At 37.9% G+C, this 15,027-nt stretch overlaps 1 protein-coding gene across 4 annotated transcripts in view; it reads right to left on the bottom strand.

Moving 5' to 3' along the window:
* The window catches only part of itpkb (inositol-trisphosphate 3-kinase B), a 32,173-nt gene extending 18,756 nt beyond the window's left edge, over window positions 1-13,417 (bottom strand). For 2 of the 4 annotated variants that reach the window (XR_001422056.1, XM_015016918.1), the window contains exons 1-5: window positions 12,836-13,417; window positions 7,696-7,903; window positions 7,372-7,522; window positions 5,973-6,251; window positions 4,250-5,233 (exon numbers count right to left, since the gene is read on the bottom strand). Coding sequence is in view for 3 of the 4 variants with exons in the window: in XM_015016918.1 (XP_014872404.1) it covers window positions 4,250-5,233; window positions 5,973-6,251; window positions 7,372-7,522; window positions 7,696-7,742 (1,461 nt within the window). In the remaining variant the exon portion in view is untranslated. The remainder of the gene's footprint in view (window positions 1-4,249; window positions 5,234-5,972; window positions 6,252-7,371; window positions 7,523-7,695; window positions 7,904-12,835) is intronic. The other 2 variants (XM_015016919.1, XM_015016920.1) reach the window with 2 other exon arrangements.
* Between the last annotated feature and the right edge of the window lie 1,610 nt (window positions 13,418-15,027).

A 15,027-nucleotide genomic window follows, 5' to 3' on the forward strand; every position in this document is an offset into this window, starting at 1 on the left:
CTATTATCTAGACAAGGCTTCACTCGTTCCTCCACAGAGCTAAACTGAAACACTGATGCCAATCTGTGACAGGTGTCTTTCTGCTGCAAACATTATCAGAACAGGGGGAAAAACTGCCAGCACATTTCTTAGTGACTTGTATTTTAGGAGAGATGTGGGAGAATTAAAATATCTGCCAAATGTCTCTATGTGTACCTTCTGTTGGAAATTTTTTTTTCTTCAATTCATTTTTGTTGTCACGACGCTCTACAAATAGTTAGCATTTAAAGTCACTCAAAAATGTCTTTAAACAAACAGTTGTTCGCAAAACTTCATAAAACAAATGGACAGCAAAGCAGAGCAAAAGGATCAACTCATAACTGTGAAATAATGGGTTTGGATGTGTCACATTTGCATTTTTTTTACACCTCGCATGCAATAAAAATTCCTTTTTCTAGCCCTTGTTTGATTCACGCTCTGGCATTTATAGCTGTGTCAGAGCCACGTTAACACATCTATGCATTTCCTGGAACATTCAATGGTATGACAAACACCTTTTAAAGAGCTGCTTTCAGTTTTTCTTTGTCTTTTCTGCAAATTAAATACTATGAAAAATGATTTATTTCCTTGTTGGTGTTTGTAGCAAACTAAATTCTTATTCGGTTCCACCGTGTTTGTATCACTCCTCCTCTCTCTGTCCCTCTCCTCACTCCCACATACCTCCTACACGAGCAAGCATGCTTTATGTGTTTCTGCACGTTTGCCTCTTGCACACATACATCAGATTTCCTTAAAGGACGGATCAGGAACTGTAACAAGCTAAAGACAAAATCAAGCTACACGTTTGACAACGTCATGATGTGCCTATATGTTGCTTGCAAATTGTACCGAGAGCTTTGGCTTCTATCTTTATCCGGACAAACAGAAAAAAAAAAAACAACAATGAATGGAAATATGCAAAAGACAATACAAACCCTATTCAAATCTTTAAGCCAAATTCATTTAAACAAATGATTTATACAACAGCAAGGTAAGTGGAGAGGTTGGTTACTAGTGCAATCTTTCAGCAAACTTCTATTAAAAAGACCTTACAGAAAGTCTGCAAAAAAAGGTCACTTATAAGAGAGGAAGTTTTAAAACAATGCAAAATCAGTCCCACAATCCTTCCTTTCAAAAGAAAGTCAAATGATTTCGTAAAAAGCTGCCACCCACATGGTTACACACACACTTCGAACCCGAAAAGGGCCTGGGTTTTAGCAGCATCGACATTCAGGAGGCTTAATGCAGTTTCTCATGCCTTCACCTTGTTTTATAACACGCACAATCTCACACAGCTTCAGAACTACACATTAGCAAGAAAACGACTAGTGTTGAAGTAACTCAGGTAGAGGGCTTAGGGCAATTTGACACAGAAGCATCCAGAAACATGCAGAGGCATATTCCGGAACATCAGCAAGGGGCATAAAGAGGGATTCCTGAAGCAAAACACTAAAAGAGAAGCTTCCCATTCTCTCTTATGTAAAATATGTTTTTGCGGCACCTGAGTCCAGAGCGATTCAGACAATTTACCTGCATGGTGTGATGGGTAAATCACAACTGAGATCATTTATGTTGACTAAATTCTCTGCCCCCACTAAAACCTGTAAGTTCTGTTTGTGAATGAATGCGGATGTTGTGTAAGCCGATTATGCGCTACTGATAGTACCTTCTTTTCATACCACCCTGTTGCAATAAACACATAGACAAAGTAAAAACAAAAAAAAGCCAGGGAAAGTCTTTCCAGGAAAGAAAAAGAACCAAATGCGCTTCCAAGAATCTCCGTGAAAATATTTTAGACAATAAAACAGGTTTGGTGCGTTAATGGCTCCTTTCAGCACTTTCGTTAAACAGCTTCGTGTAGAAAACGTTCTATACAGAGACGGGTTAAAGAATGGTTTTCTACAAACAAACTAATGCGACAAACACATGCTATGAGCTCCCAGTTGGGATCGGGGATCAGCAAAGTTAATAAAAGCCATTGGGTGGAAAGAGGAAACAACTATAGAGACATCCCAGTAATCCATCCAGGACCCTTTGAGACCCTTTAGCCAAAGTCAGAAGAATAAAACCAAACAAGCACTTCCTGTCACAGCAGTCAGACAAGCTAACAGAGATTAAACTGCATTAAAAAGCCATGCCATTATGTTATGTTAAGTAGAATAAAACTAGATTTTTAAAAAAAAGTTTTGTCATGGCAGTCAAATGCAAAGAATCCAAAGTGAATATTAACAACAGTCGGTAATAAATACTTGGCTGATGATTGTATTTTCGCTAATTACACTTCCAAAAGAAGATACACCAGCAATTACCAATTAGCAGTGTTGTGCATGAACACGTTCATGAGCGTAGCTCAATTTTTATGAGGGCTTTGAAATGAGCGGTGCTTGTTCTTACATGACAAACTCTGCATAGTTTATTGTACCATCTTTAAAACGACCCGATATATGTGGCACGTCTCTTTTCTTGAGTTCAACTTGATTCTAAAAAGATTCTTACATCTTCATCCGAATGTAAGAATTTGAACTAATGACAACTATTCAAACTAATCAACTGCGTTTTGCTTTTTCTGTGTGTTTCTCACCATAATTGTATTATTTTTTTGGCAGGAGATACGGTAAACTTTTCCTTGTACAAATAAGTAGCAGAAGTAACAGCGCCAATGATGTCAGATTTCTACATAATTGCAATTTTCTCCGCTGAATAAGTTTAGAATGAACCAGGATTTATTAAAAAAGAAAGATTTTAATGCCTTTATGACCACAATTATGCATAATCCACTTTGACGTATTTTAATTTTACGTCCATACAATCGTAAAAATAACTGATGTAAGTATTTTTGATCTTTTGCTCAAGGTAACTTCAACTTTTAGTATCTGGCAGTAAATCATTATTACTGCGTGTTTTTGACCATGCAATAAATTGAAAGAGCAAAAAAGGTGAGCGTTAATAGGAACATCTTTTAAATAAGCCTTTTTTCCACTCAGTATTTTACTCATTTTGCTTATATGTGAATATGAGCAACTTTTTTGGGTGTTTCACCATTAGTAAACACTATTTATGTGAGCAAAGGGAGAACAAAACACATTTAAGGAGGATTGCAAATGTTAGGCAACAACAAATTCAGTATGCTAGTTGGTCAATAATGTAACGAAGTATAAATAATTATAAGTCAATGTGGACCTGTTAATATTGGAATTGTGACCTGTGAACTATGAACATGAACAGACTCACGCTGCTAAATAACTGCAGTAATAATTATTTTCACTGTTTCTGCCTCCTGGGTTGATTCAACAACTTTGTCACAAATATCTGCGCCTAAGAAAAGCTCCAAAAAGCATTCAGTGGAAGTTTACCAAATGCATAATCTGATGAATGTTGATTTCACACTTCTACTCATCCAGGAAGATCAGATAATTAAATGTCACATCCAATAATAGCGCATTAAGTGGCAGTACAATATATTGCAAATGTACTATTCTCATAATATCACTGGGCAAATATGAATACTGCACATACTGCAATAAATACTGGCTAAATGCATAAATAAAATGCTTTATGTAATCTTTATGCCAGTAATATAATTAGTGTCATTCATTTTGCTTAATGCAGCAGAAATTATCCTAGGGGGGCATAAAGATGTTAAAGTCAAAGCAGATGTGGCCAGATGCAACTTTTTCAACAAAACCATCTTACTGAGATACAAATCATTTTATTTTTTATAATAGCTAGAGACATGAGTCGCAATCTGGGGCCTAGGTTTGCAAAGAACCTGAAGCACAAAGACTTTAACACTGTTTATCAATATCTACTAATATTGTACAGCTAATATCCATTTAACCAATATTGTCCTAATATCAACTAAAGATCTTTCTCTTATTTCACCGGGTAAATGTCTGTTTTTCTACTATGCAGCTGTCTCTGTTCTGGGTCCAGTTAGAAACCTGGCTGCAAAACTTTGGATCCTGCAGATGGGAATACAGAAAGCAAGTAATAGAGCAATATCCCTCCGCTTAAGTCATTATTAAGAGAGATTTGAGATGAGATATATTACTCTGATCTAAAAAAACAACTCAATACAACAGAGTTAGTCTGTTGTATTGAGTTTAAATTTAAAGCGCAATCAAAAATAGCTCATTATTCTCATGAAAATAAAAGAAATCCTTGAGGAACACTGTAAATGACAAGCTTTTTGTTCAAGCCGAAAACAAAAACAGATTTTGTGTCGACTCACCGCCTTCTGCTTAGAGCTGAGATGTGCAGGATTCAGGAGATTGTCTCCCTTCTCCGTGTCACTGGAAACATCGTCCTCCGACTCTTCCCAAGACGAGGAGAACCCGGCTGAGGAGGCGGAGGAGGAGGACAGCTTCCTGAGGGGGCGAGACGAGGAGTATGGAACGGGGCTGGAGCTGGGGCTCGGGGACCGCGACAGTCCCCGCTCTGAGCCGGAGCCGTCGGTAGTTTGGGACCGGCTCTCCAAACCGTGGTCGGTGATTATGACTGCAGGGATGGAGGGGAGCAGGGAGGATAAATGGTCGGACATTTGATCAGGTGCGTTCAGCGAACTCAGCTTCATGTTATTACTGTTATGTCCTTGAGGTAAAGAAGGGGCTTCGGAGATACCGATAAACCTTTTTCCTTCGGTCTGAATCAGCACTTTTGAATCCCAATGATCCTCCTGCTCATCTTTGTTTTCTCTGTTTGTCCGTTCTCTCTCGTCTCGCTCCATTTCTCTGTTTTCTACCTCCTTTCTAACTTTTTCCTCCTCCCTTTCTCTCAGTTTTTCCTTATTCTCCTCATCTGTAGCTGAATGTTTTCCTGACGTCTCAGGCGAACAACGAATAATCCGTTTATCCCCATAAGGAGTTTGTAACGTTGTTTGTGAATGGCAGTCATTTTGATCAATCAGTGTCTTGTTCTCGGTGTTTGACTTCACAGCATTGCTGTTCTTCTCGCCCTCATCCATTCCACCTTCCTTCATTAGTCTTTCCATCACCCCTTCCTCCACCTCTCTGCCATTTTGGGCGACAGAAGGTACTTTAGTCACTTGTGGGTGGGTCATTGGATTTTCGAGAAGTGTGTTTCCTAGGCTGGGAGGCGAAGAGGACTGGCTAGTCGCTCGTCTTGTCGTCCGAGGACTGCGCTGGAGTTCACTGTTGAGGACCTGGGCGCGGATCCCGGAAATGTGGGCCTCGAAGATGCCCACTTTCCCCCTGACCTAAAAGACAGGAATAATAAAGGAGTATTTGTTTTGAACATTTATTACGATTCCAATTGTTTTTTATTGTTTAACAATAAATCCAGTATGAATATAAGCAAACGAATTGTATTTGGAATCACAACGGCTCACTAATTTCTACATCAACAGGAATTTGTCTCTATGACCTGATGGGATGATGCTGCATATAAACTGAGATCATGGGACATTTTCCCACTGTAGAGTGAACAGGTAAAGACAGCACTCTTCAAAATAAAACTAAGCATTACAAGCCAAGTTAAGGATGTAAGCATGCAGTAAATGTTTTATATTTAATACAACTTTTAGAAAACCTTTTAATTGTTTAGTATGTTAAAATATCAGTTTAAATTATATTTTTTCCAGCAATATAATGGGAAAGTAGAATGACTCAGAAAGTAAAGACACCACAATTATAGCTAATTTTTTTCCCAATAAATAGAGAAAAAAAAATTACATATTTAACAAACCTTAACCCAACAGTTCTTCAAAAATAACTTTACTCCCCTAAGGAAAGTTTAATCATGTTGGAAAATGGAGCATATATTGCTACAAAGCTCTTAGAAACACTGTTATTCAATCGACTTAAAAAAAAATAAAGAAGTAAATTCCTCTGAGTTTTCATCCATTACTGAAAATCTTTGCATAATCAGATGTAAATAAAGAGTTGCACAGATGACTACATAAAGATAAATTTCTGTTAGAAAGTAGATAAAATCACCTCAACGTTTTGTAGCTCTCTGTGGATCCGGAGCAGATGTTCCTGGCGTTTCCTCTCGTCTCGCGCCTCACCGCCTCTCGTCCCTCCTCCCGTCTCCTCCTGCCCGTCTCCCTCCCCTCTGTCTTCACCGCTCAGGCGTCGGATACGCTGGCCCACATTGACTCCCAGGCGCTCCGGGCTTCGCGGCGAGGGGGAGCGAGGGCGAGTTGTGTCGAAGGGGGAGAGCAAATTTGGAGGAGGGGGAAAGACGAAGGCTTGGCTAAGAGATCGGGGGCTCGTCTAAGGGAAGGAAGACAGGACATTAGCAGCCACCATTAATAATTCACAATAATGTGGAGTTATTTTGACGCATTTATGACAGATTTATTCATGTTTCAGCTGTTTAGCTTTGACTTCTGAACTAAACTCCAGGGAGGGAAACACATTGTGTTTTGACTATTATGTGCTTTCTATAGCAGGTATTATTTTGGTAAATAACTATATTATTTTTATTATTTAAAAATTACGGATGAAACCAGATCTTATGATATAAAAACACCATCACATCTCTTGTGAAAGTAGAAAGAGCGCCTTTAGCCTGACACCAATCCAAAGAATATTTCCATCCAGGATTAAAACAAAAGTGCTGCTGGGGTGCTATATAGAAAAAAAAATACTTAAAAATGATTTATTTTTACAAAATGGTGAACACATACTGATTTTGCATAAATTGAGAGTAAATTAACAATAAAATAAACTGCTGTGCTATTCATAAGAAAGAATACAATGCTTTGAAATAAATTTTGACACAATCAAAGATGATAGAAAGTATTTTCTTATTAAAGGTGCCAAGTTGAGGAAAGATGTGTCAAAACGATGCTTTTTGGACCGGCCAAACTTAAATAATTCTATGCAGGTTACAGAAACTTCAGCTTGTCGTTTGTGACTGACTCTGGTTTTGAAAAGCCAAAAGAAAGTATTCCTAAGTTGCCCCAAAACGTCGCTATCTCCTTAATATATACCATTCTACTCCTGCTGCAAGTGTGTTATGAAGATAGGAAAACTTTTTCTACATTATTATAGAGGAGTTTTTTATCAAGCAAAATTAAACTTTAATAAAAGACTGAACAGAATCAATTGTCCACACTTATCCCAAAAGTACAGATACAACACAATAATGTTTTAAATCTAACCGCAAGCTAACAAAACCACACACCATCGTCTCCAACGAGTCACAAAAAACAAAGTTTAAAAGTAACTTAAAGACTAGAATAGTCCAAAGACCCCAGATACATACACAATATGGTGGTCCACGCTCTTTCTAAAGTTAACAGCATATGTTTCTAAATTCACTTCAGAGGAGCTGGTTGGAAATATAAAGAAATGTCTCCAGACTGGCTGGACATGGTGCTGTTGCTACCTTAGGACTCGTTGGACTGTAGAGGCTTCCCCCCAGTAACGGACAATACGTGCTCCGATCCGGAACCGGCAGCACAGGTCGGCCCACTGGGCTGGTGTTTGTTCTAGAGGTGGCGTTGGAGGACCCTGGCTGGGAGTGAAACTGGTTGCTGCTGCAGAGAGGAGGGAAACATACGTCATTAACAAACATCATACGGAGACATTATCAAAAAAAAAAACACTTTCAATAAGTAAGATCAATCTCACCACTTTGGTCTAACAGTTTCTTATTTAGCATAGTAACAAAACTTGTATAAATAACTGATTTTTATCAAAGTCCTTGTACCTGTTCATGACTCCAAGGCCGTTCAGGTTCAAGGCAGAGGCTGCCATCCCCACGGCCAGGCCAGGGGCTTTGTGTGCTGGGTACACATCTGACAAAGTCCCCTGAAGCTGCAGGGATGCCTGCCGCGCCAAACAGCTCTCAGGGTTTTGTCTGCGTCCACAAAGAAGCAGCAACAGAAGATCGGCAGCAGGAAAACAGGTCCCCGCCGCTGGAAATGAAGAGAAAGAGCCAGATGAGCTTACTACGTGCTGTTAAATTCTTGCAAATATTCCCACCTGAAGCAAGAGTCTGTATAAAAGTTCTGTTTGCAAGCGAAAGATACTGGCTGTGGGATTTTTTAAGTAGTGGGAGTAATTGTGAAGTGCGTCACAAACAAAAAACATTATTCATGTGACGCTGTTGTTCAAAAATTGAATCACGTTATTTAATCCGTAAATTCATAAATTGAATAAAGAGAAGGGGAATTTAAGGAGCAGACAGAGTTTATTCAGGGAACAAATTCTACAGCATAAAACAGCTCTTATTTCTGCACAAAGACGAATTGTCCTTCCATCAATAAAAAAAGAAAACGTGAAAACTATTACAGATGAGTTATTTGCTGCTATCAATATATCCCTACGTTTTAAAAAGTTACAAAACCATAAAAGGTTTCCTTCATTCTATCCCAATGGATTAAAATACTAAAAACAAAGTACCAGAAAAAAATGCTGAAGTTTGTTTTTTGGCTGTTTGAAATTGCCCCTCCCCCAACAATTGCTCTGCACTGCTGGTCAACTGGCTAAAACAAGAAACCAGTTAGAAAGGTTGCACAATATTAGAAAATCTTGCAATAAAATATTGCTAAATACTGCGCTGACGATATTCAGCACAAAAGATGCCCATGTTTATCTTGTCTCTCTTTATCTATACTTCAGCCACTCTTGGACCTTTAGCATTTTCAGGAAAGTCTCGTGGTTCCATCTGTTGCTGTGAAAGTGTCTTCTGCTAGCTAATTATTACATAACAATTAAAACTGCAAGATCAAAACACTTTGAATATATTAGCCAACAATTATAAAAGCAAACACTTTTGCAACACAACTTTTACACATTGTGATGAAGATATTCACAATATATTGTGCAGCACAAGACTGGAGATGAAAAAAAAAAAGTTCTTCATCACTCCTTTTAAGGCAACAACAAAAGTAGCATGTTTGCTAAGCAATTAGCTACCACTTGGCTACGTGAGCAGATAACCTGACTAAATAACAAGCTAATATCAACCTGTTAAATGTTTACAGAACAAAAAAGAAAAACATTAATATTATGTGCAATAGGAAACTACAAGTAAATTTAACAGATGTTTATTCTTACTTAAGAGTGAATATCAGAGTTGGAGAAAAGTAAATAAAAGTTACGGATAACACTCTTAGACACGCATCAACTAAAAAACAGATCACATGTGTTAAGTGAATACTCTTAAAATTAAATAATTTGAATGATAATAAAACTGGTAAGATTATTCAAAGAAAACAAAAAACGGCTGGTTCTGATCACTGATCAAAATTTTATTTTTTTCTTATTCAATAAATGCATCAAAACCAAGAACACCCAGTAATTTCTTTGCATAAATTCATCAACAAACAGCTCACGCTTTGACGCATGTATTTGTATCTTAAAAAAAAAAAAAGCAAAGAAAGAAAACAAAGTGCAAAGCACTTTTTTGTTGTACATGTGTTACAGGTCAGCAGTCAAGAAAACCAGCTATCAGTATCAGATGGGAAAAGCTCAATTGGTGCATCACTAACCGTCATATACCTAATAAAGTTAATATGTTGCATAATTTTAGCAGAAGTGAGAATAACAGTTTAAATCAAAAAATGTCAAGAGGTTTTCATAGTTTTGAAAGCTAATGCAAAGTATGCATTAATTTTTATGGCATTCATAGTTTAGTTTTTATATGTATACCATGATTTTCCAAATTACAACTGAGAATCAGATGTCTTGCTCTTTTACAACTTCTTAGCTGCTTTAAAGTATCGTAGGAAAAGTTGCTGCAATGACGAAGAGGGAGGAAGAAAAAAACGAGAGCAAAGGACTCCCTAAAGATGCAGTGACGCAGACATAGACCCGTAAAAACTAACAAAAGCTGCACTTCTTTAACAAAAAAAAAACACACTGACTAAATGTTGTGTAGTTTTGTTTTTTTTTGTTTTCTTTTTATGCAATTTATCAACCTCTGCTCTTATGCAACCAAAGTAAGACGTGAATTAACCCCAACTAGAGGTGAACTGTGGCATACTACAGTTTTAGTTCTGCACTGGTCAGTTTAAACACGGCATAATAGCTTGTTTTATCATATCCCGCTGTGAAACAAGCTATGCAAATCAGCTTGACTGAGCAACATTTGAAGACTGGCATTCCATGCGCAGATGGTCAGCTGCAGAAAACCTGCTTAGTGCTTCGCCTTATTTGCCAGCTACTTGTTAGAGATATCATGCTTCAACTCAAGACCGCTTCAGTGAAGCACTAAAACATCCACAGCATCTGGCAGATGAGTGATTATGATAAACTGTTTCTGGCGAGTAATAAGTCTTTGTGTTCAAAAACGTTGGTTTCAAGGATATTTCTTTCGAACAGTCAACATTTTATCAGACTTTAATCACACCGCCGTCTATTTTTCCACTCTGCTTTATTTGTCGGTACACTCAGAGAAACTAAACTGAAGCCGTTATCTCTGCAAATCAAGAGCTTTTTTTCGAGTCTTTTGTATTCTGGTTCTCGGGGGCTCACTGAAGCAACCAGTTCTTCTTGTCATGCGCAGAACTGACGGAAAGCAGCCTCAATAATAAGTTTTGATTCCAGATAAGTAAAAACATCAGGTCACGAACCGTGGGGTAAATATGGGATTTCCTTATTGGGTAGTGACGCACTTAGAAAGAAACTGAAAAGACGATCTGATAGGGCCCCTCTTGACTAGAAAGTGGCTTAATAACCATCACCACTGCTTTTTTTCTTTCTTTCTCTTCTTTAACATCACACAACGTAATACATTTTGGCTTCATTTGTGCGAATGGTTATAAAGTGTTAGTGAAAACAAGTAAATAAAAAAGAATGAGTGAGAGTGAGAAGATGGAAAGAGAGGTGTGTCAGAGTTATTTTGGTTCTGTTGTCTGTTCTGAACCCCTCATGCAGAAGGAGCAGATTTACTTTCTGTCAAACAGAGGGAGTGTAATGAAGCAGCACTGGGCACCAAGGACCAATTTCACACTGTGTGGGGCACGTGGTCTTTGCAGTCTAGAGAAAAGCTCAGTCTTTTTCTTTTTGTAGCCAAATTTCTCATAAAAAAACAACAACTTTGAGCAGCTAAAACCCAAACCCAACCTTTGCTTTGACTCAGCAGTTAATCACCCATCCAGAGATGTACTGGATGAAATCAGAGGGTACGAACAACCTCTTCAATCCACTAAAACTTAAAAAAAAATTATACAGGAACGAAGGGACACAGACTTTAAGAGAGACACAAAAACATGCAAATCCTGTTGTGATCTGAGCGTTTTCTTTTATCGCGCTGGCAAAGGTCCAACGGCAACAGCGATTAAACAGAAAGGCAAACAAATACCTGGGCCATGCCTTTAACATCGCACAGATGAGTCAAGCTTCAAGGCCACAGGCAGACCTGTGCTAACTTTAGTGCATCTCAGTCAGGCCCTTCAGTGTTATTTGTGCTTCAGCTCGGCCTTGCTCATCAGAGCGAGTGGGACCACGTTGAGACTCCAAACCGTTCGCTTGCCTACATGAGTGGGCAAGTTATGCATACAACAATCAGCTGGTGGAGAGGTTTTTAAAAAGTGCACTAAGGACAGCAGCGGGGAGACAGCATGCATTTATCTGCTGTGTAACGCTTTCACAGCAAGCAACTCCGTTTCATGAGTTTTGCTTGTGGGTGTTTTATTGGTGACTCTGACGAGTGCTTATTAGTAGAGATGAACCAATCAGGCTTTTCCTGGCCAATACAGGCTGATACTTTCTGATCATGAAACTGATTTTTAACTTGGAGGACTATAACATGTAATTAAAAAAAAAAAGAAAAAAAAAAAAGAGGTTGCAGGTTTTTTTGAAATAGGTCATTTGAATCCAACCTGCAACGAATGAATTACAATAGGATCATCCTCTCTAATTTGTATTAAACTCATGCATAGGTTGGTGGTGCATCTGTATTTCTTAATTTGTATCAGTTGAACAAATATTTAACTTAGTGCACTCAATTTACCTTGCACAGTAATTAGCACATAAATATTACAAAAGAAAGAAATCTGTCATTAATTTCATCCTCATTTTCCTCTAATCCTGACATCCTGTCATCTAAAGCTCACAAGAAAAGGGCTTGAGTTCAAATACAAAACAATTTGACGTATACTTGTGTAATAATAATCATATTAATAAACAGTAATAATAAGTTTATTTTCTTCTAAAATGAAAAGTATTCATGTGCCTATATTTATTTTATTATTATTATTTTAAATGCTAACAGAGGATAAATCTTCCAGAAACGTACTTTGCATAATTTGCACTATTTCATCAGCAGTTTAATAGAAATAAAATTCTAACTGAGTGCATTTTTTTTTCATTATGAGTGATAGGTTAAAATATTCAAGTGTAAAAATTTAGCAAAAAATACTTTGTACTTATATTACATACAATAAGAAATTTGTCAACTTAAACTGCATCTTATGCTGCATTTCATGAGGATTTAAAGAGCTTTTTGTACCTCTAAGCAGCCTGATATGACTGAATGTTAAGTGAATGCAGATCCAACTTTATCAAGGAAAATGTGAAAATGTGCACAGATCAACAAACAGTGCCGCTGCTCTTTGCACTGCAGGGGCCAAATCTCCAAAGACGTGTGTATCTTCAAAGAAATATGTATGAGGCAGCTTGTGTAAGACAACATTTCCACAAAGATCGTTTAAAATTCCGCACATTCTTTGACTTTCCCACCATCTTAACTAATGTTTACGCCTGTGTCCCTGAAGGGTCTACTCTACCACGGCGCTAAGTGCAGTTAGTGCTAACAAAGTGTAATAAACAACAATCCAGCTGCAATGTTCAAAATAATGACGTGAGAAAGCATGTTACAGCGGCCCGGGTTGCTGTCTTACCTCCTCCACCCCGTCCCGTCTCCTCCGGGTCTTCTCCGGGACACTTTTTTGTATTAAACCGAGCAGATGCAATATCTCTATGTGTGAAACATACAAAGAAATCAGCCGTCGTGCACCATCTTTGTTTTCACTTGTCACGAAGCAACTTTGTTAGACGCACTCGCCGGTTTTCTGCTTTTGCTCCTCCACCTCTTCGCGCACACATAAAAAAAAGACCCACCTCCACTTTAAAAAAGAGGAAAATTAGCCTTTCGCGACGAAGAGCATCCGCTTGTTTCTCCACCCGCCTGAACCTCGAAAGCCGTCCGGACTGCTGCAGCCCGGTGCTGCCCGGTCCTGTGGATGGACAGCAGTTTTGAGGATTGGTGTCTGTTATCATCCGTTGCTCGACTCCTCTCTGAGTGTAGTAAAGCTTTTTGTGTCTGCGAGTATGAAGGCGGAAGCTCGTCCTCTCTCTATCTCTTGCTCTCTTTCTCTCTCTGTCACTCCCTCGCGTGGACTCGGTTTAGTGGAAGGGGGGGAGAAAGATTGAAAAAGCTGCGTGCACGTGAACGTGCATCATGGGGAAACCCTCGCACGCACGTGCTCGGACGCGTACATGAGCTGAGTAGAAATGAAAAGTTTGAGAGCCCAAAGTCAAATACTACGGCTACCACTGCAGAGGAGGTGGTACTCTCCTTTAATTTTCTTATTCAGAGCCGATTCTAGGGATTCTGGTGCCCCCCCCAGAACCCACCACTGTATGTATTGGAGCTTTGGTGTTCAAACTTCTAGGCCAAAGTTCTCAGTTAAAAGTTCCTGTGAACCAGAATTTTTTTTTTTTCAAAATAAAAAAAAAGCAAAAGTAGTTCTTTGAACTTGAAATGTGTATATATATTTCAATTTAATAACATAGTCAGATTTTTGTAGAATAGGTATTTGTAGTATATTGTAGGTCAAAAAACTATAGAGTCTCACATTTACTTTTTTGAAAAAAAAAGTCTACAGTGTCCTATTTTATATTTTTCAACACAACAATTTCATATTTTTGTGCTTCTAGAAAAATGTTTTGTTCTATTGTCTCCAGAAAGAACAGGTTGTGTCTCACTCTGGATGTTTGTCGCCCTATTGATGATGAAAGAAATAGAGAAAGCAACTCATTAAAGACATTAAAATTTTTGAGTCGTACTTAATTATTTTGATTTTAAGATAAATTTAATTCAGCAATAAAAATCTTAAAATGTTTCTATTTTCATCAAATGTGTGACACTCCCCCATTAGAGGTTTACCATGCAGACAAGTTATTTTAGATTTGTTATCCCAAGTGCCTTTTTTTATGGATTCAGTCTTGATGTTCTATGTAGACTTTACTTACTCTCAAATAAACATTATTGCATAATTTTTAAACAATTTTTACTATAATACATAAGGCTGTAATGTAGCGTTTAATAATAGATACTGTTAGTCTTCTTAAATGAAGTCTTTTTGAAAAGGCAAAACAATATTCAAATGAACATTAGAACCCTTGTGGAAGCTAAGATTGACCTTCAGAAAAATTAAAAGGCTTAAACAATAAACTACTAAAATAGTCTTTTAGAGCCTCTATGTATGAAGAAATGTCACAAATATGTCTTCAATGGACCTTTCCAGGACAGGCATAAATAAGATTTAGCTGTTGCTGAACAGTACAAACAAAACATGTATTTGCATCGCAGGAGACAACTTGATGTTGTCAACATAACAAATGATCCAGTATGGAGATTAACAGCATCCTATTTTACTATTTTATGAAGTAAAATAGGATGCAATACAGTTGCATAATTACACAGCAGCACCAGAAGCATCATTAGGCAACTTAGTGATTTTAATTTATCTACCCTGAACATACTTCAAAACCAGATCTGCAACATGTACCTCCAAAAAGACACAAACGATCTAACAAAGAGGGAGACGTTATAATAACAAGACTAATTGACCCAGTAGTGATGTTTTTGGACAGTGGGAGGAAGCTGGAGATAATCCACGCATGCACAGGGAAAACAAACTCTGTGCAGAAAGACTCCAGGCTGGGATTCAAACCCAATATCTTCTTGCTTGCAAAGCAGCAGTGCCAACTGCATCACTGTGCAGCCCAAGATATACATGTCAAGTAATTTCATCTACCAACTATTTTCTTGAGAATATTTAAATGATGTAAAAAAAAAATACTTACT

Source organism: Poecilia latipinna, unplaced genomic scaffold (genome assembly GCF_001443285.1).
Source record: "Poecilia latipinna isolate Pla-1442-1.1 unplaced genomic scaffold, P_latipinna-1.0 Scaffold2078, whole genome shotgun sequence".
NCBI classification, from domain to species: domain Eukaryota; kingdom Metazoa; phylum Chordata; class Actinopteri; order Cyprinodontiformes; family Poeciliidae; genus Poecilia; species Poecilia latipinna.